The 27,286-nt window shown below is 42.2% G+C and overlaps 2 protein-coding genes across 2 annotated transcripts in view; both read left to right on the forward strand.

Moving 5' to 3' along the window:
• Positions 1–668: 668 nt before the first annotated feature.
• LOC139465555 (DNA-directed RNA polymerase II subunit RPB1-like) lies at positions 669–9,684 on the forward strand. Its single transcript, XM_071247273.1, has 3 exons — positions 669–815; positions 4,390–5,775; positions 9,478–9,684. Exons 1-3 carry the CDS (start codon positions 669–671, stop codon positions 9,682–9,684), a joined length of 1,740 nt encoding a protein of 579 aa, XP_071103374.1.
• Positions 9,685–19,358: 9,674 nt separating this feature from the next.
• LOC139465417 (uncharacterized) overlaps positions 19,359–27,286 on the forward strand; it is a 65,370-nt gene continuing 57,442 nt past the window's right edge. Inside the window, exon 1 of the mRNA XM_071247127.1 lies at positions 19,359–19,428. Coding sequence (XP_071103228.1) covers positions 19,359–19,428 — 70 coding nt within the window. The remainder of the gene's footprint in view (positions 19,429–27,286) is intronic.

The raw sequence follows: 27,286 nt of genomic DNA on the forward strand, positions 1-27,286 counted from the left end.
CACATCAAAAGACGTTAATAGATGGTACTTGTTGTTACCCTGTCTGGTGCTCGGCATTGGGCTAAAACAAGGACTGGTTGGTTTGAAGTCAGTATACCTTGTCTGAGTGGGGTATTCATTTTATGCTGTGGCATAGTATCTCAGTGGCTATGAAATCGGCATTAGTCCTGACTTGTGCAGCAGCAGGCGTTGCTATATACAAGTGTTATAATCTTGGACGCCACATTAAACCCTATTTCACCTTGCCTCACTATTCTGTGATTATTACAAGGTTTTGAAAGCTGTACACGACACCAACTGCCCATGGAACCGAGAATCCTGCTGATGACGCCCTGTGGAATGGCAGCCCATTCTTCTTGCAGAACTTGGCAATATTGCTGGAGATTCTGTAGCCCTGGATGAAGTTGACCTAATTGTCTGAGATCATTCCACAGATACTCAACATTTGGATGAAATATGGTCAACTTAACTAAGTTTTATGCTTTGAGCTCCTCCCAGAAAACCAGCTCAGATGAGTGCTGTGTATGGATGAGCATTGTCATGGCGCCAAGTGCTTGCCGAGGCAGGACAAGAGAGGGTAAGTCAGATCACAAAGACTGGATCCTGTGGAGTTGCCCTGGATATATACAAAATCTGTTCTTCGGCCGTAAGAGATTGTTCCCCACATTATGACTTCCTCCACCGAATCTGTCGACTTCTTGTGCACTGGGCCACGCCACGCCACGCCACGCCACGCCACGCAACCACATGGCAAGCCACGCCACGCCAACACTTGGGAAACCACTGATGACGTATTCGACACCACTGCTGCAGAGGTAAAGCAATGCCAACGTAGGACTTAAGCTGGGATTCTGGCACCCCATAAACAGTTACAGACTTACAGCAGGGATCCTGTTGCTATGTGCGTTGCAGAGATTGTCCCGCTTCGAAGGGGAAGGACCCGGATACTGGGCTGCTGTGACGATGCTGTGTCTCCCTCATCCTCGATGATCTCTAGTGGTATCATGTTGCCGATGGGCTTTGCAACTGACGCTGGTGATTCACTAGCTTCAAGTCGATGAACATCATTATTTGTCGCATTAATACTGATTCTCTGCATGGCAGTTTTCAAGATCCACTTCGGTAACTGAATGTTTTGTGAAAACGACCCGTCATTAATATGACCAAGAGCCAGTGGCATTCTATTTCAGCTGAGTTCAAAGCCACAATCATGCATTGGCAACCACAGACTTTAGTGAATTTTCCATGACGTTTAACTTGGTATTCTCATGCAGAATATCATAATCCTGGCTATTAAAGGTATTGTCTTTCGGAAACAGTCAACCAGTTGGATTCCTTTGAAACCAAGAAAACCGAAGCCATCACTTTGCCAGCTAGACAGACCAAATCAGTTTGGTCTTCTTTAAAACTATGTTCATTCTCTCGAGAGAACCTGGACCGTTTCTGATCAGGAGTCCGAAGCCTTGGAACCCAGCTTTCCGAAACATTAGTCGGGACTCATTTTTCAGAATGTTCGTAACTCTCTTAAGAGAGATATCTACTGTATTGGCTCTGTGACGTGTGTTGAGTCATCGACCATAGTGTCATGTATTTTATCAACCCTTTCCTTAGTTGGAGCAGTTGAAGGTTTCCTCATCTTGGATCATCTTAGAGCTCTCTTCTCTTGAACTCCGCTGCATACCTCTCGACAGTAACGAAGGAACAAGCACCATCCCCTACAGTTGACACTCACCGCATGGATGACTTTTCATCGTTTCAGTCGATGGCAGCGCGGCAGCCAATTTTGTTCAACAGAGAAAACCTTGTCACTTTGATGCCGGCAGGAATATTGTACCTGGTTGTGTATTTAGTTTATATGCAGCCTACCACTTGATCTACTGGGGATTTCATTGGAAGAAATGAATTGTCCCTGCATTTTTTTTGACAAAAATGATTATATTTCAGTCCTTTGAAAAATAAGAAATTGCCAGCCACTAAAATTACATTGTTGCAGGTTTTTTTTGTTAAAAATAGGCTCATAGTTTTATTTAAAGGACAATCTGGTTTTGCAGCTGGAGCTATTTTTTTTATCTCATACAAAATCCTAGGCCCCATGCCCAGAATATCAAATGGTCGATCCCTAACAATGGAAAGTATTGTTCTTAATAACAGCAAACTGTTAAGGGTGTACTATACTTCTTTCGCAGTTAGGATCGTAAACTTTCTGCCACCCCTCGTGTCTGGACTGGAGTGAGTGAGTGAGTTTGGTTTAAGCAATATTCCAGCAATATCACGGCTGGGGACACCAGAAATGGGCTTCACACATTGTACCCAAGTCGGGATTTGAACCCGGGTCTTCGACGTGACGAGCGAACGCTTTAACCACTAGGCTACCCGACCGCCCCTGGCTGGACTGGAACATTAGACTGCAACATGGAAGTGGAACATTCACACCATCACTCACACTGACTCGGAGTAGCAACAGTAAGTGAGTGACTATGGGCTTGCAATATTCAACCAATATCACGGAGGGCGAATCCAGAAATGGGCTTCACACAATGTGGGAATCGAAACCGGGTCTTTGGCATGACGAGCGAACCTTAACCATTAGGCTACCCGACCGCCCAGAGCAGCAAGTGAAATCATTTATAAGCTCCATCATTAGAAGCATGGCAAGGAAATTAACTTTCACCCTCAGTTCTACATACTGACAAAGAAGATGACAATTCGTTCTAATTGAAATCAAATCTTTAACTCCGGTTTAATACCTCTTTCTCCGTCAGAAATGTCATATGCAGATAGTTAAATGGCATCTTTGGGCTGAACTTAGTATGCTCTTCGCTGTGCAGAGTTGCTGTAACACTGTTAAAAGCGGCGTTAAACCCAACTCACTCACTCAGTCATCGGTCTGAGCCCTTCCATGTTTGTTCCTGCTTTGTTTTCGGACCCGCGGACCTTTAAAATCGGGGAAAATTAATAACACCTGAATTGCAAAGTTTATGCTCCGCTGAAAGTAAATATCGTATTGATAATTAACAATCTAAACAAATTGGCATCGACTCAAATATGGAATGAAACCCTATCGTGAGTGCATTTGCCAATAATTGAATACAATCAATACGGAAATGAACAGCTCCATTTCAAGTTATCCCGCATTCTTTAGAGAACCAGAACCAGTGAGACCAGCTACCGACAAATCCAATAAAGTCCCGTTGAAAGCAGTTGTATTTTCCTTTCGGCCTACCTGCGATCTTTTTCAGTATTTGGATTCGTAAACCAAAAATAGAAAAAAAGTCTAATTATTCAACCATACTTGTCTCAGAACCCACCAGCCGGGTTCATTTTGTCACACCACGAACAACCTGTAGATTGCCTGTACATCGAGTTGTGTGTGGATGTGAACACTAGTTTACTGGTTTGTACAATCCACTCGGGACAGTAACCACATTGACGTTTTCCATTTAACATGATAAAGTATCGCCACTGACAGCAGTTGAAGCGGACATAGAATACACTAGTGAACGGTTAATACAATACTCTGTATTTTGATTTACACTATTTAGGGAAAATGATGTCATTCACACGTTAGCATTGAACTTCCTCATATGTGCTGAACATGTCATTATATTTCGATCACATACGTGTCTACATATTGTTTTTAAATGTTTGTAGGATGTTCATTAGATCCTTCTTCATTATGTAGTATTGTTCTTATTTTGAATTCAATAAAGAAACTGCCCTGGCATCTGTCAGAACTGGGGTGCCTGGAATAATTATTATATGTTCACTGTACGTATCGGCTCACGACCCGATACTTGCCACCTGGAGTCGCCTAACTAGGAATACGCGACCTCCTTGACGAGGTCTCTGGCCTCCTGGATGAGGTCGCTAGTTGAACAGGCTTCGTTGAGGTCACCAGAACAGGTAATCAATCCTCATAAATACGGTTTACAAAATGTGAAAACTTAACTATGTGGACATAATGGAAGCTTTCATATTAAGAAAACTTTCTGATGATTTTCAATGATCGATGGCTGCAGTAGCAAACATGACTGCTTAAAAGATCCTCTATATCGTTCGTCAATGCGCTGGGAACAGTTTGCTTTATGCGAATATTTCATATATCTGATGCCATAAAATCAATAAGTTTGAACCCATGGCCAAGGGATAAATCACTAAATTCTTATATACAGGAGTGGCAGATGTGTACTACCCCCTCGAAGATCTGCTTTAGAATTGGTCTTCAGTTGATGCATATCATTGTACTCCAATTGCGCAGATCGATGCTCATGGTGTCAATGACAGGATTGTCTGGTGCAGACTCAGTTATTAACAGACCGCCGTCATACTGCAGGAATACTGCTGCGTGCAGGGTTAAACTACATCCACCCACATACAACCCCCTTGCAGCATCACATCCTCCCCACAACCCCCTTGCAGCATCACATCCTCCCCCACAACCCCTTGCAGCATCACATCCTCCCTTCAACCCCCTTGCAGCATCACATCCTCCCTTCAACCCCTTGCAGCATCACATCCTCCCCCACAACCCCTTGCAGCATCACATTCTTCCCCACAACCCCTTGCAGCATCACATCCTCCCCCACAACCCCTTGCAGCAGCACATCCTCCCTCACAACCCCTTGCAGCATCACATTCTTCCCCACAACCCCTTGCTTCATCACATTCTTCCCCATAACCCCTTGCAGCATCACATCCTCCCCCACAACCCCTTGCAGCAGCACATCCTCCCCCACAACCCCTTGCAGCATCACATTCTTCCCCACAACCCCTTGCTTCATCACATTCTTCCCCATAACCCCTTGCAGCATCACATCCTCCCCCACAACCCCTTGCAGCATCACATCCTCCCCCACAATCCCTTGCTACATCACATTCTTCCCCATAACCCCTTGCAGCATCACATCCTCCCCCACAACCCCTTGCAGCATCACATCCTCCCCCACAACCCCTTGCTTCATCACATTCTTCCCCATAACCCCTTGCAGCATCACATCCTCCCCCACAACCCCTTGCAGCAGCACATTCTTCCCCATAACCCCTTGCAGCATCACATCCTCCCCCACAACCCCTTGCTACATCACATTCTTCCCCATAACCCCTTGCAGCATCACATCCTCCCCTACAACCCCCTTGCAGCATCACATCCTCCCCTACAACCCCCTTGCAGCAGCACATCCTCCCTTCAACCCCCTTGCAGCATCACATCCTCCCCTACAACCCCCTTGCAGCATCACATCCTCCCCTACAACCCCCTTGCAGCAGCACATCCTCCCTTCAACCCCCTTGCAGCATCACATCCTCCCCTACAACCCCCTTGCTGCATCACATCCTCCCCTACAACCCCCTTGCAGCATTACATCCTCCCCTACAACCCCCTTGCAGCATCACATCCTCCCCTACAACCCCCTTGCAGCATGGCATCCTCCCCTACAACCCCCTTGCAGCATCACATCCTCCCCTACAACCCCCTTGCAGCATCACATCCTCCCCCACAACCCCTTGCAGCATCACATCCTCCCCCATAACCCCTTGCAGCATCACATCTTCCCCCATAACCCCTTGCAGCATCACATCCTCCCCCATAACCCCTTGCAGCATCACATCCTCCCCCACAACCCCCTGCTACATTACATCCTCCCCCACAACCCCTTGCAGCATCACATCCTCCCCCACAACCCCCTGCTACATCACATTCTTCCCCACAATCCCTTGCAGCATCACATCCTCCCCCACAACCCCATGCAGCATCACATCCTCCTTTATGTTGGAAAGGTATATTTTACAGCATACAGTGCATACCACATTCAGCTAGGTGAATCTCATGACGTGAAAGGGGGCGGTCGGGTAGCCTAGTGGTTAAAGCGTTCGCTCGTCACGCCGAAGACCCGGATTCGATTACTGACATGGGTACAGTGTGTGAAGCCGATTCCTGATATTGCTGGAATATTGCTAAAAACAGAGTAAAACTATTCTCACTCACTCACTCACTCACTCACTCATTCATAACGTGAAAGGGTGATAAGGCAGCCACTTTGATCAACAGAAACATTGAGTTTGTTGAATTATTGTCATCATCTAGCATCACTCGATAAACAATACATTTGTCTGTTGTAGATCATGTTTAGATAAATGCAGTTATCAAAATACGTATGTGTCATCATTCTGTAAAAAAAACATTTAATTAAACAGATTTGATGCGGGACATATCTCAGTGAAGATAATCGTTGAAATATTTCTGTCAGTATATCTCTAAGATTCATGCATGTATCTGGAACCAGTTAACTGTCATATTGTATGAAGGGGCACGGGTGGCCCAGTCGTCTAAGGCGCCGCGATTCGCTGTGCAGAGTTGCGCCCCTTGGGCACGCCAGAAACCTATGATTGTGGGTTCGAATCCCGGTTCGCCCCGATTATGTTTCTAGGTTTGTCAGCACCATACCCGTGGTCGTAGGTTTCACCGAAGTCCAATCCAAAATCCAATCGGAGCCTTCCTTTCGTAGAATAACCTTTCAGTAAGGGCCTTCTACAGCATACCCCTCTGCCCCAGGGATATTCTATAGAATGTCCCTCATTAGAGATTTGTTTTGCTGTAGAACACGGTCTACATCACACACACTACAATGCTGACTTAAGGACATGTGAGGAATGATGTACAATCAGACAACAAATGTTACTTATATCTTTCAGTGGGACCGACCATGCGACCTTTGTATTTGAAGCCGAACGCTAATAAACCGCGATGCCTTCAAGAATCTGTTGTTTCAAGAACATGTACTCCATCAAGAGAAATACAACATCCCATTCGTGACCAACTCGTGTTATTCCGGGACAAGCCCAATAGCGACTCGTGCCCCTCTCATGGCCATTTTTGCGACTGGGTTCCGTCTTAGCGCAAACGGGCATACCTAAAACATTTGTCAACTCGTTGCGTAATGGTTCGCATATATTTCCCCATATATTATATATATTTCAAGCACAAGGACGTGCGGAATTATACAGTATGATTGAACACATTTAACTGTGTCTTGGGTATATTTTTAGATGTAAGACATATGTAAAATCAAAATTATTTATGAGGGATTATTTGACAAAGAACTCGAAATCATATGCTCATTCTGATTGGTTTGTCGTATTTCCGAACAAACAGTCATCGATAGGGGAACGAGTCTTCTTGCAGATTACGGAAAGGGGCGAGTGGTGACGAATGATAACATCCGTTTCCGAAGGTTCATGAAAGTGTGTTGGAAACATACAATTGTTCATAAATGTTGTTTCTGATTTTTCGTTCGGTTTATAAGATCGATAAAACACTTTTTCTCTTGTTTGTTTCTAACTGTAAACACCCGGGGTCGTGTTCGTCCCATCAACCAAACCCCCTGGAGCGTGTTTTATCCTGTACATAACAACAATGGCGGAACAATAGGACAAGGTGTGATGTTTATCACACCATTCATTCATCATTCATAATCTTGCCACATTTGTCTGTAAAGAAACAATACAAAACAAATGTAAAACAGGACTGAAATGTTTACTAAAAACATGAGGGCACCAAACCAAGACGGATCGTGAGTGTTCCCGTCAACTGACTCGTCTACTTCTAAGGAGTTAACAGTGTTGCCATCTTCAAGCATCGGTAACCTTGGATAATACCTATGTAGAGAATTAATACCCAACGCCACAACCATACACTTGTATAAAGTAGACACAAATTATGGATAACAACTTCTCTATTTACGGTAAAGGTGACGTTTCTGTATAGACCCTTATACCGTTGTAAAGCAAGAAACGAAGCGTCACATTTACATCCGTCAGCTTCTAAGTGATGCCTTTCAATCAATTCATACAGTTTTACTTTGAGAGTCTTTTCTCCTAGACTTGAGCATTCTCTAATTCCACACGTTTCGCGCTACTGTTAGCAAAGCTGTACTCGTTTACCGCGAACTGCTGAACAAGATAAGATATCTTAAAATAATAAGGCAGAAAACGTAAGTGTCTTTGTTAGCACAATGACAAATCAACGCCCTGGGTTATTCTGCTGCAGTATCGGTGAGCGGATGAAGCACTGAAACATCAATGTCCTAGGCTATCTTCTTCTGCAGTAGTCGGTGAGCAGACGATGCACACTGAAACAGCAATGTCCTTGGCTAGTCTCTGCTGTAAAGGCACGGTTGACTGGCCATTCTCTGAGGGACAATAATAGTAAGGCAGAAACTCTAAAACTAAAACTGTCCAATCTCTAGTATACAACAAATACTGATATTCAGTCTTTAGAAGTTGGATGTAAACACTACATTTAGTATTACTTTGTATAACAACGTCTTTCGTCCCCTAATGAAGCCGTCCATGCCCGAAGCGTATTAACCTACACACGTGGATGTGTGGTCTCTAAGGTAACGTTAACGTTAAGTGATCAATTCACACTATCACCGTGGAGTACAATGTGCAATAGTTCAAAAGGAACTTACTATAAATTATTTTAATCTGCCCCATCCGTGAAACGTACCTCCTCCTCCCAAGAAGAAGATCTTTCTCGCTTCTAACTTGTGGAATCTGTACCTATAATGTACCTGTAGAAACTGGCGGCTGGTTTGGTATACCCGGAGCAGAACGAACCTGTACCCTTTGTAACTCGCCAGCTATTGCTGACGAGCTCTACTATTTATGTAAAGCTTGATAGAATCAGAAGTAGACACGAGAGTATAAACCAGAATGTTTTTATTTATGGCCTTATCTTTATAACCTCAAACAACCACTTTGTACAACGAAAATAGCAGAAATTAAGATTTTGTCAAAGTTTATTTTCAATGTCTACAAATATACAGCAACAAAAGTTCCTGTGGCACCAATAATTTAGTGTATTTTTCAAACAAGTAAAGTTTGGATTTCAATGTTGTAGTACATGTATGGAATCAAGTCACAAAAAGGCAACTGCTACAGAAAAGCATGCATTCCATGCAAAAGTTGACTTTTATGCAAGCCCCATGCATTTCACTACCCAAGAATGGGTATAAAAACATGTCCGGTAACGGGATTCTATATGCATTGTTTAGCATCGTGCTGACAACAACCACTCAGAAAAACAACCAAATTACGCAATTATACAACATTTCGAAATGCCGCGCATGTCCGAAAATGAGCGTCTGCGAGCCATTGGTATGCTTGAAGCAGGATCGAGTCAATGTGATGTTACAAGACAATTTAACGTCCACAGAAACACCATTTGGTGTTTATGGCAACGTTGGCAACAGACGAGTGCAGTCAGAGACCATCCTCGGAGTGGCAGACCACGCTTAACCAATAATCGACAAGACAACTGGATTCGAACAATACACCTACGAAATCGATTCCAGCCAGCAACAGTGACTGCAAAAAGCATCCCTGGCCTTCGACGAATATCTTCACAAACCGTACGTCGTCGCCTCAGATGTGCAGGAATTGTCACCAGAAGACCCACCAGACGTCCCATTTGGACAGGAAACCACCGTCAAGCACGTCTTCAGTGGTGCAGACAGCGTCTACGTTGGACGGCTATGCAGTGGGGACAAGTTCTATTCACTGACGAGTCTCGTTTTCCCCTCAGCCACAGCGATGGACGGATTCGAGTGTACCGACGTCGAAGTGAACGTTACGTCAATCATTGTGTCAGGGAAGAAGATCGGTTCGGGGGCGGAAGCGTTATAGTATGGGGTGGGATTACAGCAAGACAGAGGACCCGTTTGATAGTGGTAGAGGGAAATCTGAATGTACAGGTAGAGGGAAATCTGAAACTACCGCGACGACATCATCGGCCCTGTTCTTCTACCGTTTTTTCGTCGTCATGGCCCAGGCATTACCTTTCAACAACGCCCGGCCTCATATTGCTGGACTTGTTCAGGATTCTCTTCAACAAAACAACGTGAATGGCATCCCCTGGCCTGCTCGCTCCCCTGATCTCTCACCAATCGAGCACATGTGGGATGCGATGGATCGGCGCCTTCGACGTCAACCACGTGTTCTACAGACATTCCAGGAACTTCGAAACATGCTTCAGCAGATATGTACAGATATCCCACAGGACTTTGTGCGACACCTGGGCCATTCCATGAGACGAAGATGGGTTGCTTGCATCGCAACCAGAGGTGGACACACACGCTATTGATTTGTAAATTGACATTTTGGCATGTTCATGTTTTCTTTTTATGAAAACACGCATTTTCCGAAATCAGTATGGCAAATTAAACCATTTGAACACTTACAGAAGTCTTTATCTGTTGCAAACCGAAATTGTTTCAGATTTGTTAAAAAACATAACTTTGCATTAAATCTTATTCAATGTCACAGGAACTTTTGTTGTTCAGTATACTTCAGAAATAATATTTACATATACCCTTCCTGTCTGAATTATTACTTTTGTTGAACATATAGTTGTTTGTGAAATACGCTTTTGTACCACCTTGGGTAAGAATAAAGAAAGAAAAAGAAAAGGTCACTCGCACAGAACACATGACACCTCCCCTGACATAGGCAGTGTTTGTTCCTCTGGTATCTGTGTACCCGGATGGTGGCGTCCGGGATAATTATGTGGTAAATATATTACATGTTGAATGTATACATATGAATCTTACAGGGCAGCAAAAGAGGAATGGTCAGTTGAATTGTAGTAGATTGACCTTTATAATAAATATCCAGGACACGTTTAATTGACCATTTTCATACCTTGAAATCATTACACACATGTCCATGTCCACTTACACGTCATGGCGAACTTGATGATATCAGGCACCTACAGCCAAAAGGATATGATCGATAATTATGTTTCCACATGCAGACACTTATGTGTATGTATTCATCATATAATATATCACATTTTTTAGCATGACGACGTTGTCACAAATATTGAAGACACGAAGGACGTTTAGTCCTGAAAAGTAATGCAAATAAGATTCTTATTTTCTTCCTTTTGCCACTTCACATACCTGTTAGGAATTGTAATATTGTCATATTGTCAACAATTTACTATTTTTGCATAAAGAGTGTCATATAATGCAAAACTCATGGATAACTGTATGCTGTTTTAGATACCACATTTTCAAAGACACGCGTCCATCAGTATAGCTAGTTATCAAGTTTCAACAATGAATTATTCACCATCAAAACATTTCCTTCCCGGAAAAGCTAATTCACCTCCAACATGAAGCGTTCAAAGTTGTAGCACTGATCTTGTGTAAATACCGTACAACAAATGTAAAATACAAATAACCTCATTGTTATTATCTATTATTCACAGTTCATCATATGCCGAGGATGTGGCATGGCACAAATTACATTACAAAAAACATAATTCCCTTCCAACCGATTTTAAAAATGAAAACACCATATCGATATCGATTTTGTGAGAGACAAATCAATATTGAAATCATGTGTGTCACCGTCGAATACTAATGCGGAGCATGACACCTCTAGTGCAGGGACAGACATCAATACGGCGCATCACGGGAACGAGCTATACACATGTCTCACCTCGTTACATTTATAATCTTTTGGAAATAAACTCTTTAAAATATCTTAGTGAAAAGCATATAAAGGAACGAGCCGCTCCCTGCGGATTTTCGATATTCTTTATTCATTTCGCACTGTAGGCGATCGGCCAGATGTACATTTAGATAGTCAGGTCCACAATGGACATAAAGATCTTCTAATATTCATGGCATGGAAGATATATAATGAGAGGTTTGACATCGTTTCAGCATGGCATTATGACAACAGTATGTTAAATTTATGTAATGTAGGATGGGCATGATATTTTCCTGGAATACATATGTTTCTGAGATTGTTACATGTTATACAAATTAACAAAATGGTATTTGTTTTCGATAGGACCAATGTTACAGACGTTACAAACTCTTTTCCCTACGGAGTTGTGAGAGACTATATGACATTGGTAAAACGTGTACACGTTACACACGACAGATATGAGTGTAGCAGGCTATTCACAGAAGAGAATAATCTATAGTACTACCTGGTGTACTGCACATGGTACACATTGTCTGCCACCTTCTGTAATCAGGATCAGGGGCGGTCGGGTAGCCTGGTGGTTAAAGCGTTAGCTCGTCACGTCGAAGACCCGGGTTCGATTCCCGACATGGGTACAATGTGTGAAGCCCATTTCTGGTGTCCCCCGCCGTGATATTGCTGGAATATTGCTAAAAGCGGCGTAAAACCATACTCACTCACTCACTGTAATCAGGATCAAATTAATATTTCAATAACATCACACTTGACGATACAATCAAATGTGGCTTGTGTTCATGGTGCAATTAATAAATAAACTGCCGGGCAACGGAACATAAAGACCCATGTGTCATGGTGCCTAAACATGAATCAAACAAGAAATGGTTCGTTTACGGTGATGAATTTGAGACGGGTACATAGATGTCTTTTGGACCTTAAATGTGCAGTGTTTCGGTGACTGTTTTCAGCCTCGTAACTTTTGTTGTTGTCAAATCCAATTTTCAAGTAGATGCTTTGTTTTGGCCTTCTGTTTAGGTTTTTACGCGTATCGGATTTTCTGATTCCGGCACATGTGGTCATTGCAAGTTCCACCGCACAGATGGGGAAAAGCATACAGAACTTCGCCATACTAAAATACACGCATTATGTGCTGAACATATGGCTAACCACAGCTCAGCCTGTGCAAGTCTGACAGATTATTAACTTTTTAATTTGATGGAGCTTTTGTTTAGATGGATATTATGAAATCCCATTCATGGCCCGTTTGGTCTCATAATAAACGCCATTGGTCGTATATTTCCCAGCGTGATTGGTGGGCGGTTATTACCGTTGACGAGTGTATGAAACAGCATTGGGTAATTGTATTAGTGATTTATGGCACTCATTGTGTTACAAACATATGATCATAAGTGGGGCTCATACAAACAAACTCGTTCTTGTTGAAGGTCCTTTCACCAAACAACAGTTTAATATTTGTAAAGTGAGTTTATTGTGTACTAGTCTACGTGTACGAGGCTGTAGCTTGATGACCTGGAAGACGCAAGAAAGACCAGTGGGCAGTATAACAGAGGGGCCCTGACTGGCCAGTGTGTCCAAGTAGCGACCGTGTTGATGCTGGTGACGCCTGGGAACGATGCTCTATATTGCACACACGAACAGTTCTGGGGAAAACAGCATGTGATTTACATTATAAATGATGCGACGGTGTGCCAGACAAGGCCTGCATCATAAGCCCCAGAAACCGCCCGCTCACCTAAATTCCCGTACACTACAAGAGGAGATGTACTAGAAGGTTTGGGGGATACAGTCGGCCTTACATTACAACAGCCTTTGGGACCAGTATATTTTCTGAAAGGGAACATAATCTTTTTTCGGTCACTTCTAAACATACAAGCCTAACAAATGTGAATAATTATTTCAGGACATCTAGTATGTACAACCAGAAACTTGTTTTTGTTGTAAAACCTGACGTAAAGGTTTTTTTCAACCCATCCAAAACCCACACACGCCCACTGCTGACACTGAGGTATTGGAATACCGGAAGTAATCTTCCCGATACAAGGGAGTTAACTCTAAAAAGTGAACTTTTGCAGACAGTAAATCTCTTGCCTCGGGAAAATACCGGAAGTCACCTGTTTCATTGGGGGACAAACCGCCCAGTTGATTTGGTTACCAAAGGGCCCACAATAGCGTAAAACCTTTGAATAGTTAAAAGCCGCAAAATCTCATTGGTTTGTTTCCGCGAAGGTTTAAGTATACCCTAACGATTAATTTGTAAAGTTTGTTTTTTCAATTTTGCTTCGAAAACTGAACTTCCGAAATATTGACCCAAACTTTATGAATGATTCTGAACAAATCTTGTACCACTGAAGCTGATGGAGATTACATACCTCCCCCCAAATTTGTCGCCCATTGTCCGATTCTTGTACAGTTGATGATGATGTGGACTCACTGACTCCTGTCCTTGAAATATGATGTGGACTCACTGACTCCCGTCCTTGAAATACTATCGAAGAACCATTTCTTGTTTGTTTCATACACAGGGGTGTATACTTCTTTTTACCCGTCAGATTACATGAAAAAATCCAAAATGACAATAAATACTGTGACAGATTGGGGGCACGGGTGGCCCAGTCGTCTAAGGCGCCGCGATTCGCTGTGCAGAGTTGCGTCCCTTGGGCACGCCAGAAACCTATGATTGTGGGTTCGAATCCCGATTCGCCCCAAGTATGTTCCTAGGTTTGTCAGCACCATACCCGTGCTCGTGGGTTTCACCGAAGTGGTAAATGTCTGAGACCTGCATCACTTCGGGCTTTCCTCCCACATTAAGCTGACACGCCGCGATATGACTGGGATACTGTTAAAAGCGGCGTTAAACCCAACTCACTCACTCACTCACTGTGACAGACTGTTGGAATTAATCCAATGCTATCTATGTGTTGTCCTTGTCTACTCTGGTTGTGTGAAAGCTAAATGGTTATCAGACATTGTAACATCAGATGAACATGGCATCATTCTTTCAAACCTTTCGTTTATTGTAGCAGATAGCAAAGCAAGATACAATGTACTTAATATGTAATATAACATACTGATATGAAGGTCATATGAATTAATATACCTTTAATTTGAATCCGAAAGGTACACTGTTCAAGTGGTAAATTCTGTTCATGAACGTAACAGTATTGATACAGGGAACATGTATCTTTCACTCATATCATCATCTCAAAATATGGCCGGTCCCTTTAGTACTTTAGCATAGACTAACATCTAGTCTCTGAAATAAACATATTTTACACAAAAACAGTCGTTAAATTATAGTCATAAAATATAATAAAAAGAAGCCCAGAGACTTTCTTCATTGCAGTAATCAAGACTTATATTATAAATATTATAGACTTGCATGGGCTGTATTGGATATATTTGTTTCAGGGTCTGTATGACCGACTAACAAACTGTAGAGTAATTTTGATAGCTGTACTTTAATTGGTAAACATACGGGGCGGGGGTGGCCGAGTCGTCGATGTTGCCGCACTTCGCTGTGCAGCGATGAGTACCTCCAAAACTGCAACAGAAGTATCAGATTTACTGCAAACACCTAACACTGAGTTACCTCTATGATTCTGGAGTGTGTTACCTTCTTCTTTCTTAGGTAAGGGGCACGCGGGTGGTCCTGTCGTCTAAGGCGCAGCTGTTCGCTGTAAAAAGTTGAAACGGCAGGGGATACAGTCAAAGCGGCGTTATACCCAAATCACTCACTGCCTTGTGAAGGGGACGATAGGTCCTATTAACCAGAAGTTCAGCAGATAGATTTCTAAAGCATATTGGAAAGATGAGGTGAGGTAAAATGGTGTTTAACGTCGCGTCCACGATTATTGCACTTATATAGCGACGTGCATGTACGTGTGTGTGGCTGCTTGTACTAGTCCGGACTAATGCCGATTTATAGTGCTAGCTCACTGAGATACCATGCCGCAGTTTAACATGAATATCCGCTCAGACACAGTATACTGACTCCGAGCCGACCAGTTTCAGCCCCTTGATGCCGAGCGCCAGACAGGGTAACAACAAGTACCATCTTTTAACGTCTTTTGGTATGACGCGGCCGGGGATGGAACCCCGGACCTTCCGCTCTCCGGGCGGACGCTCTACCACTAGACCACGGAGGCGGGTATTGGAAAGAACCCAGCAATATGCGTTTAAAGGAAACTCCAGAGTTATGGCTGTAGATTATGTCTTAGGATTTCATGAATGGCTGAAGTTACCGGTCAAACGTTTACAAACTCAGCATAATATTTGTGGGCGTAGTTTGTCGCTTCTACTTGAGTTTGAAGTTCTGACCATAGAATACCGTGACCGGAAACACAGAGCAGAAAACACGGGGGTGTCAGTTTGGGAGAAAGAGGTCTGTTGCGTTATATGCAGGGTGAAAACTGATTCTCCTCAATCACCACGTGCAAATATGTCATCACAACCACCAGTATCAGTATCTGACAGATGAACTGGTCCAAACCGCCAGGGTACAGTGACGCACAATCAGTCATGTCACAGAACTGGTGACCAAAGAAAATATATCGAGTTATCGGGAAACACAGAGTTCCTACTTGAGACCACACACCGATGTATAGCCGCGAAGTTCTACATGCACTTAGCAGTTGAACCTGGAACCACTCCTAGCACGGATCACTGATTTCAACAAGCTAATTTGTAAGTATGGTCTGATTGGTCTTGCGATCGATCTGGTCAGTTATTGACCTGTGGGCGGCGTGTACACTCGGGGTTGATGGGGCGTAAACAAATGTCCGTAAGTAACGCGTGTTGACATTGTCAACGACGTATTGTCAACAACAGTGACTCGCTGCAATGTACTCACCGATTCAGAAACAAAGCATCCCTCAGGATCAAGTTCATAACCCAGCCAGAACATGGCAACACACATTGCTGACAATACAAGCGGAGGGCCCATTAGTTTAACTAGTTGTATGGAGGTAGTTTATTTATACAACTTCTATGTCGGCATTTTAGTCCCTTGGAGCAATTATACAACGACTTATATGAGTGAGTGTGAGAGACGGAGAGCTTGAAGATGAGGGTCCAGTATGAGCGAGAGTGTTAGTGTGAATGTGTGTTAGTCTGTGTTTATGTGTTTGTATTTATGTATGTGTTAGTGTGTATTTGTGTGTTAGTGTGTGTTTATGTGTGTTGGTGTATGCGTTAGTGTGTGTTTATGTGTGTGTTAGTGATAGTGTTAATGTTAGTGTGTGTGTGTTTATGTGTGTTGCTTTTATGTCTGTTGGTGTGTGTGTTAGTGCTAGTGTGTGTTTATGTGTGTGTGTGTGTCTGTGTGTGTTGGTGTGTGTGTGTGCTTCTGTGTGTTAGTGGGTTGGTGTGTGTGCTTCTGTGTGTGTTGTTGTGTGTGTGTGCTTCTGTGTGTTAGTGTGTTGGTGTGTGTGCTTCTGTGTGTGTTGGTGTGTGTGTGTGTGCTTCTGTGTGTTAGTGTGTTGGTGTGTGTGCTACTGTGTGTGTTGGTGTGTATGTGTGCTTCTGTGTGTTAGTGTGTTGGTGTGTGTGTGTTTATGAGTGTATTGGTTTGTGTGTGCTTCCGTGTGTGTGAGTGTTAGTGTGTGTTTGAGAGAGTTGGAGAGTCTGTGTGAGCGCCAGTGTGAGTTTGGGTATGACATGTCAAAGCTAAGTAATTATTAACAACAAGGATAACCTTCATAAGGTAAAGACACGGTCTGCGATCTCGACTACTCAACTTTAGGACTGAGTCAGAGTTTAAGAATATACATGAACTTCGGGGACATGTCATGAATTGTTGATTTAGTTTCCACCGCAATGCAACGCTAAGAGAAGTTTCAAACCACACTCACTGCAGTAAATCTTAAAATACTTTTAAAGGGTATGACATATGATGACGTGGCATACAACTCAGGAAGCAGTATGACTACCATCCTTCAAAATACCCATCACAAAGCCTATTACGCTACAATACAGATGTAACGGCCTTTGGTCGGTCAACCCTCTGGATCAAGCATTTTTAAAAAAAGAGGGGTCCAAAATATCAAAATCCTCTTTCAGATAATTTTACTGCCTACAACACGCTACATTAGGTTTTTAAAAAGGGAGGTGGGTAGGGGTGGGTCCGGACCCCCTGGACCCCCATCCTCTCTGGATCCTTTGGACCCTCTGGATCTTCTGGATCCTCTGGATGTACATCAGCGCTCCTCGGTAAAACCACCAGCAGCGATCTTAGCGCTAAGACTATTGTAAGCCTACGTTAAAGTATGGGAGTTATGATCATCATAGCGCTAAGATCACTTTGTGCAAGTGGGCCCAGAGCTTATCGCCAATAGAACTGTCACCCGACACTCGATGGTACCGTTACAGCAGGACATTCGGCAAGGTGCGTTGCGGGAACGCGTTGCGGAGCTCTTTACGTGTTAGCTTCGCCAACATCTACCTTGGCGCGATAACAGTTAAACGCCTAATCTCGAGAACCTGTTCTTTCATCATCATACTAGTCGTTATATACAGAACGCGAGCGATGCGAGATGCACGTGCATGTCGTGAAGACAGGTGAAAAGTGGACGTGTAAGTATGTTGCCTTTCTGCTTTGGAAGTTTCATATATGTATTAAGAAAAACTCCAGTACAATCGAATTATATAGCTGATAAAGGTCACAACAGTAAAACTATTTACTGAAGCCAAACACTGACGTCATCACCCAATATAACCGACAGTAGTGAACACCAGGACGAGACAATGGAGGGCTGGGAGAGCGTATCGCTTTGGTTGCATAATCTATGACGTTTAGAAGGCAAGCAACAATGTTATCATTAACAACAAATTGCCTCTTAAAGGGATATATTATTTTAAAACATTTTGCAATACGGTTATAACGAACTACGGTTATAACGAACTCAAAGGGACTACTAATTTTAGTTCGTTATAACCGTAGTTCGTTATAAGCATATATACAACATAACTACAGCAAATAGTCGGAACCAAAAAAGTAAGTTCGTTATATCCGTCAGTTCGTTATAAGCGTGTTCGTTATAACCGTAGTTTACTGTATGTTATTTATGTATTTGCTAAGTTGCGTAAAGGGGCGGTTGTGTAGCCTCGTTGTTAAAGCGTTAACTCGTCACGCCGAAGGCCCAGGTTCGATTCCATAGATGGGGAAATTATGTAAAGCCCATTTTTAGTGTCCCCGCAGTAATATAGCTGGAAGGTCGGACGGGTAGCCTAGTGGTTAAAGCTTTCGCTCGTCACACCGAAGACCCGGGTTCGATTCCCGACAATGTGTGAATCCCATTTCTGGTGCCCCCCGCCGTAATATTGTTGGGATATTGCTAAAAGCGGCGTGAAATGAAAACTCACATTGCTGGAATTCGATAAAAGTAAAACTGTACTCACTCACACACTCACATGCGTTACAACACTCGGAATTGTTGGAGCATTTTCCGCCGACTCCTCTTTGAATTACAGTAAAGTGCAGGGAAAAAGTAAATTGTTGCTACATTTTTCTACCACAATTTGTGATAAATCATTTATATTCCCTTTTGAACGAACCATTTAGTGCCGACTTCATAATCCATCCCCTCGACTGTGCCTAACACACACTTGGCTGCTCGCATTGTGTTGACGGCGCGATCTGATTGGTTGGGGGTACTTTACGTAAAACAATCATTGGGAAGCGGAAGCGAGGTGATCAAGTTAAGTGGTGTAGATGCTACCTCTCGTCTGGTCGATGTCGGATCTCGCGTGAAGTCAGGCGGGGTACTCATTTCCTTACAACTGCTTCATAAACGGACTTCGCGGAGTCTGTAGAGGATGTCATAAGTCTCTCACCGCATCCCCCCAACATGAGTAACATCGTTTATATATGTGTTTATCTCTCGCTCTTCTGTCAAGGGGGACTTTCACAGAATGACAGTAAGTAAACACGCTTACAGCAATGTCTCTCGACATTATTTTATGATTAATAATTGTTTTTAGCTTATTTATCACAAATATGTAAGAACATATACTACAAGATACACATGGTATGATATAGATGCTATACATATCTACCTGAAGCAGCCTTCAACAGCAAATCTAAACATGCTGTCAAATAAAACTTAGTCTCAAAAAGCTATAAAGTTATGCAGTGTTTGACAGAATAATCAATGAAAGGAGTCAATTATTTTATCGCATTACCACAGAGAATTAATGTCATAATCTGGATTAGCACAATGTGATAGCAACGCGATATGACGGAAACACCCGTTAAGTAAATGCCATTGTTGATGGCGGTAATAACAGCGTCCTTGTGTAAAGAATGGAGTCGGCATTCACATCGAGCAGATCCATTTTTTTAGTGGAGAAAAGAAGTAGTTTCTTAAACACCGATTACATCAATATTCTGCAAGCTTCTATGACAAGCATGAAATCAGGGTATCCTTAATACACTACGGTATTAATGTATTCATGTTGTCCAGCTGTAACCATGGCACATTTCCTTGTTTAAAGTAATTTAGACTCGTGTGAGAAAAATCTGAGACTGCGGAAGAAATATTTTATATCCGATGTTTATAACCGATTGTTGCACAATCAGGGACAATTGCCTCGTGACGCTGTTGTTATTGGTGTCTTGGGATCATCCAGACCTTCATGTTCTGAAATAATCATCATTTCTTTGTAAATGAAAACTAAATATCGTATGAATTAATACCCAAGCAGAGCAAACAAACATTTCTCTGAAAGTGAGTGAGTGAATGTGTAACGCGGCAGTAAATAAAAGCGACAGAACCATTTCCATCCTCATAGTGAGTGAGTGAGTAAGTATTGTTTTGCGCCGCTTTTAGCAATATTCCAGCAATATCACGGCGGGGGACACCAGAAAAGGGCTTCACACATTGTAACCATGTCGGGAATCGAACCCGGGTCTTCGGCGTGACGAGCGAACGCTTTAACCACTAGTCGACAATACGGTTCCAGTCATAGCACGGCGGCGTGAAAACAGTCGACCAGTCAAACCAGTGGCTGGCATCATGAGCACAATCCTGACATACAATAGACCCGTATCTGACAACCCGACCATCTCAGCCGAATCTTACGATCGGCAATATGTGAGGCGAAGAGGTTTAACGTCGCTTTCCGTACAAAACAACGCTCATACACGTGTGTTGCTGCTTGTGGAAGCCCAGACATATAGCGGATATATAGTGCTAGCCCACTGAGATATCGTGCCACAGCCTTGCAACCTGGATACCCGACTCAGACGCCGTATAAAACTCTCTCTTTAATGCCGAGCGCAAGACAGGGTGCCTTCAGACACAGTATACTGACTCCGAGCCAGCCTGTCCTTCTTATAGACCCTTTATGCCGAACGTCAGACAGGGTAACAACAAGTACCATTCTTTAACGTCTTTTGGGTCAGGGGTTCGAACCACCGATCAGCCGTTTTGCGGGGAACGCTCTATCTACTACACCTCGAAAGCGGGTTCGATCAGACACAGAGGGAGCTATTTAAACGCGGGTCCCCATGGGAATTTCTCTGAACCTAAAGTGTAATGTCGCCTTTTAACATAATCACCTTCCTAACGGGTATTGGAAACAGAACGTTTTAAACAGAATAGGAAAGAGTGCATATGCGGCATGGCATGACACTTTCTTGTCTCTTACTTTTCTTTGGTGTGATCCCCCAGCTCCCCCTCCCTGTGCCCTATGTGTCCGTTGCATAAACACAGACAACCAGCATGAGACTAGTATCTCGGATAGATGCGTAGGTTTGGACACAGGATGCAACCAACAGCAGTACAATAAAGCCATGTTTGGTTGCATAATATTGCTGTGATTGTGTGTATCTATGTAATGATCTGCTTTGACGACGTACCAGAGTAAACCGTGTCTTACACACAATGGCGTTTACGCTGCAGGGAATTTAATTAAAATCAAAAGTTTTACTCAGACGAGATAATACCTATGTCAATATGCATTTTAGTCAGTTGAAGCCTGAGCGAATTTTTGAGGTAATCAGATGTCCATTCGGAACTGCTCGTTCGTGTTAGAGATGCAAAAATCAGATATGCTGCTCCGAATGCTTCTCCTTTTGTGGACCGCCTCCGTGGCCTACTGTTAGAGTGTCGTAGGTGAGGTGAAATGGGGTTTAACGTCGCGTCCAAGATTATTGCATTCATATAGCGACGTGCATGCACGTGTATGTTTTGCGTGTGGCTGCTTGTACTAGTCCGGACTGATGCCGATTTATAGTGCTAGTACACTGAGATACCATGCCGCAGTTTAACATGAATACCCCACTCAGACACAGTATACTGACTCCGAGCCGACTAGTCCTTGTTTTAGCCCCTTAATGACGAGCGCCAGGCGGGGTAACAACAAGTACCATCTTTTAACGTCTTTTATCATGACGCGGCTGGGGATCGAACCCCGAACCTTCCGCTCTCCGGGCGGACGCTCTACCATTAGACCACGGAGGCGGCCCGTTAGAGTGTCGGAAGGTCCTCGTCATACCAAAAGACGTTAAAAGATAGTAATTGTTGTGACCCTGTCTGACGCTCGGAATTAAGGGGTTAAAACAAGGACCAGTCAGCATGGAGTCAGAATACTGTGTCTGAATGGGGTATTCTTGTTAAACTGCAACATGGTATCTCAGTGGGCTAGCACTATATATCGGCATCAGTCCGGACTAGTGCATGCACGACACTATAAAAGTGCAATAATCTTGGACGCGACGTTAAACCCCATTTCACCCAACCTCTTTATGAGTTTGTGCGAAAATTTTAAAAGCCTCCACGCTGACTGACCGATTTAAAAGTAATCTGACGTCAGATGACCTTTAAATCAGTTTACCTTTAAAGATGACCTTTAAATCAATCAATCAGCGGTCAAACATCAGCAGCGGTGGGTTTGTGTGACCAGGTCCAGATTGAGGACCCCCCCTGTATTTTTTTTGCTTTTGCTTACGTACCTTAAAAGTTTAATTCCCTCGGGTTTTTAGTAACCTTTTAGGCAGTAACTAGCAAAACACTTGGGCCTATATTGCACATGACACATGTTCTTGAAGAGCTAACGCCGCATCTTATCACGATGGCCTAATGACACACTAGTATTAATGTTAATCTGTAAGATCGGATTAAAGTTTGTAACAGGCACTCTAGATAGCCTAACTTTAGTGGCAGCAGCAATAATATACATGTCCTAAAATAACGTAAGTGCACACACGAATGTCTAGCATTTTGTCGCTATCGAATGTCTGCATGTACTTGTGATACGCTCACCATTTCGCGAACTCCAGGGTGGATAACATTCAATTCCACTCGCTGACGCTGCCCACTGTGCAAATGTGGTCACGACACCATTTCATATGATAATTACTTTAAGTATATTTACAGCAGTGCCTACATCCGCTAATATTAGCTACAAACAACACAGATCAATGTTTAACCATCACCCCTCTTTCACCTTTGACCGTAACAGGCCAAAAAATAATCGTATTAAAATTAATTAACATTCCTCTCAGAAATATTATATCAGATTCCAATATTTCGATATATCCCCTTGAAATCTTTATAAAATGCCATCTTGAGGTACTTTGTAGAGAACAGAATGAGTGAGTTAGAGAGTGAGTTAAATTTTACATGGCATCGGCAATATTTCAGCCATATAGCGATGGGAACTAGGTATTAAATCTAAAATATCTCTCGACAAAGGACAGTAAAATAGTAAGGTATATCACAGTTTTTAATAAAACGAACTAGATCAAAATTTCATTTAAGAAAAATTTAGCTATAATAGATTTAAGTCCTATTAATTAAGATAAAGCTACAGACCACTAATAACCAAAGTTAGACCACCTTACTGGAGATCATGGGGACTTACAGTACCTATGCTTCCTGCATGACTCCCCAGCAGGATTTATGCCATCCCTTTAGCTACCAGTGGCTGTACCGTATGCTAGCCAATATAAAAAAAGACAATACAAGTGGCACCACCATCAATAATCTCAGTTGATGTTAATATTTAACTTTTTTAAAATGCATATCATCTATTAAAAAATTATCTATTAGTTATATTTCTCTTAAAAATTCAAGAATTAAATGAGTACTGACATTATTAAAAAGATCCTTTAAAGAAGATGAATGATAATATTTATCCCTTGTGAGAGAGAAATCGAAACAATCAAGCAAAACATGCTTGACGGTGATTCTCTCATCACAAGGGATACAGAATGGAGGATCTTCAGCTTTTAACAAATATTCGTGTGTATACCGAGATTGGCCAATACGACATGGACGCATAATGACCTCTTCAAATCTGGACTGACAACCCAAGTAAGTGTAACCGATGGTTTGTTTTATTGCATGTAGCTTATTTACACCTACTTGGGTGTCCCAATTCTTTTGCATCAGATCTCGGATGTAACATCTAATAACAGGTTTAATACCGCTGTATGGGATAAGAAGTGGTGTCACAGATTTGTTGAGCGCTGCTTTTGCAGCAGCATCAGTCATTGTGTTACCCACTATGTCGACATGGCTGGGCAACCAACAGAAGACAATGTCGTATTGGCCAGTGGCAAGAACATTATACAGTTCCAATATATTCAATATGAATTGATGACCCGAAGACATGTTTTTAATCGCCTGAAGACTAGACAGTGAATCAGAAAATATAATAAATTGTTCGTGTATGGACTGCTCTTGAATGTATTCCAAGGCTGTGAGTATTGCCTTAGACTCGGCTGTGAATATGGAGCTGTTGTCTGGTAATCGGGAAGAGATAGTTTTAGATCCAATGACAGTGGCACTAGACACAGTGCCCCCATCCTTGGATCCATCAGTGAAAATAGAACGCTGAGAATCATATTTGCTCCTTAACTGTATATAATCCTGTTGATATTGTAAGTTATTAGTTTCTGATTTTTTGTTATTAGCAAGAGTTAGGTATACTGTCGGTCGAACCAATTGTCATGGGGGAGTTGATAAAAGTCTGTATGGAGATACAGTATCCAGTTCTACACTGGCATCGGAAATATGGGATTTCATCCGAATCCCAAGAGGTGGAATATGTTTTAGTTTCTTCTGAAACAGTTCTTCATATTGTGGATGAAAAACTGTATCATAAGCAGGATTTGATAGATTTGAACGTAGTTTTGTAATATACTGAAGAGACAATTTAATACGGCGTTGGTGAAGAAAAGGCTCAACATAAAGACTATCAATAGGAGATGTCCTAAAGGCGCCAAGACAGAGTCTCAGGCCTTGATGGTTGACTGTATCTAATATTTCGAGATTACTCTTACAGGCTCCACCATATACAATCGAGACATAATCTAATTTGGAGCGAATAAGTGATCTGTATAAGTGGAGGAGGGTTGTCTTATCCCCTCCCCACTTAGAATTGGATACGACTTTCAATAAATATAAAGGCATTTATTCTTCAGATACTTAATATGCGGCAAATAGGTCAAATGATGGTAAAAAACAAGTCCCCCAAATTTTGCCTCCTCAGTCCTCAACATCCTTAATTGGAGTACCGTCAAGAAACAATTCAGGATCTTTATGGGGTTTATGACTTCGACAAAAATGAATACAATTTGTCTTGGATTTTGAAAATTTGAAACCATTTTTTCGCACCAATTCTGAATTATATTTAAGCAAAGATGCAATTGTCTTTCAATAGTGCGCATATTTTTGCCACGACTCGAAATGTTAAAATCATCAACAAATAATGACCCATCAATCAAGTCATTTAATACAGTTGCTAAACTGTTAATCTTAATGCTAAACAAAGTGACAGACAATATATTGCCCTGTGGGACACCCTGATCCTGATTAGTGATCAGACAGGGTAGAGTCCACGCGGACTTGAAATTGCCTGTCAGTTAAATTCTGAGATACAAATTGAGGCAAACGGCCTCACAAACCAAAATCATGTAAATCTTTTAAAATACCATGTTTTCCATTTGGTATCATATGCCTTTTCCAAATAAAAAAAGACTGATACCGCCTGCTGATTATTTACAATGACATTTTTTATAAACGAATCCAAACGTACTAAATGGTCGATGGTACTTCCGTTTTTTCGGAAATCACATTGAATGTTAGTGATTTAATTGTTGGTTTCAAAGTACCAAACTTATCTATTGTTTACCACATGTTCCATGGTTTTACAGACACAGCTAGTTCATGATATAGGTCGATAATTTGAAGGATCTGAATGATCCTGGCCAGGGTTTGGTATAGGGATGACAATGGCATTATGCCAGGAAGATGGAAAATTCCCTGAAGTCTATATTTCATCAAAGATACAAAGCAGAACTTGTAAACATGATTCAGGCAAGTGTTTCAGAAGTTGATAATGGATGTTATCAGCATCCGTTGCAGTATCATGGGCCTGTCCAAGTGCAGTATTTAGCTCATGAATTGAAAATATTTCGTTATAATCTTCACCATTGTCGGAACTAAAATTAATACTTTTCTTCTCTTGTTGTTGTTTGCATTTTTGGAATTTAGGTACGTCTTTAGATGATGAAGAGTGTTGGGCCAAAGTTTCGCCCAGTTTATTTGCAATGTCAGTTTTGTCAGTAAGCAATTCGTAATCTTCAAGATGATGAACAGCAGATTTTGCACCTTTACCTTTGATTTTTTGTATCATGTTCCACACCTTTGAAATCGGAGTTCGGGAATTGATTTTGGACACATACCTTCTCCATGATTGGCGTTTTGTTTGTTTAATTGTACGTCGTGCCTTGGCGTTTGATATTTTGACATTTTTGAGATTATGTACTGTTGGATGTCGAGGGAAATATTTTTCTGCCTTCTTCCTAATCTTCCTAGCCTTTTTACAATCTGTATCAAACCTTGGTTTACGAATATGTGGAAGTGCAGAGGACTTAGGAATAGTTTCATCAGTTTGTCTGAGAACACCTGAATCGGATCAGGGACATTTATCAAAATATCAGGTGTCAGTATTTCCTCACATAATGATTTAAATAAAGGCCAATTTGCCTTTGAAAAATTCTATCTCGTTGAAAGCGGCTCATCAGCTGGGTTGTTTGCAGTAAGAATAGAAGGGAAATGATCACTTCCACAAAGATCATCGTGGACTGTCCATGTAAATTCATTTAACATATTTGAATCTGAAAGTGAAAGATTCAAAACAGAATAACTCCCGCTAGCAGGATGTAAAGTATGTTTTTGAGCCATCATTAAAAATACATAGATTATTGTCAGTGATAAAATCTTCAATGATATTTCCCTTTGAATTTGTGTTGGCACTTCCCTATAGAATATTATGGCCATTCAAGTCGCCCATGATTATACAAGGTTTCGGGAGTTGGTCATATAATGACTGTAGTTCAGACCACCTAAGAGCTGAAGAGGGTGGAATATATAATGAGCACAAAGTGAAAACAACGTGCAATGTGAGTCGAACTGCAACAGCCTGTAGATTGACATTCAGAGGAACAGGGTTGTGGATCACATCCTGCCTCACTAAAATAGAACATCCCCTAGTAGCTTTAACAGCAGGAGGAGAAAATGAATGATGCGAAATGTATTTTACGCAAGTCAAACTTATCTGTTGGTTTGAGATATGTCTCTTGCAGACAGAATGCTGACGGCTGAAAGTACTGTAGTAATAATTGTAATTCATTAAAATTGGTCCTTAGACCTCTGCAATTCCACTGAATAAGTGGATTCATGGTGTTCAAGTGACAGGTGGATAAACGGGAGATCTACGTCTCCCATTTCTAGGCGACTTACTTCTGTTGCGCCCATTTGGATGA

The sequence above is a fragment of the Haliotis cracherodii genome, unplaced genomic scaffold (assembly GCF_022045235.1).
Source record: "Haliotis cracherodii isolate W230 unplaced genomic scaffold, xgHalCrac1.p SCAF_18, whole genome shotgun sequence".
Taxonomy (NCBI): domain Eukaryota; kingdom Metazoa; phylum Mollusca; class Gastropoda; order Lepetellida; family Haliotidae; genus Haliotis; species Haliotis cracherodii.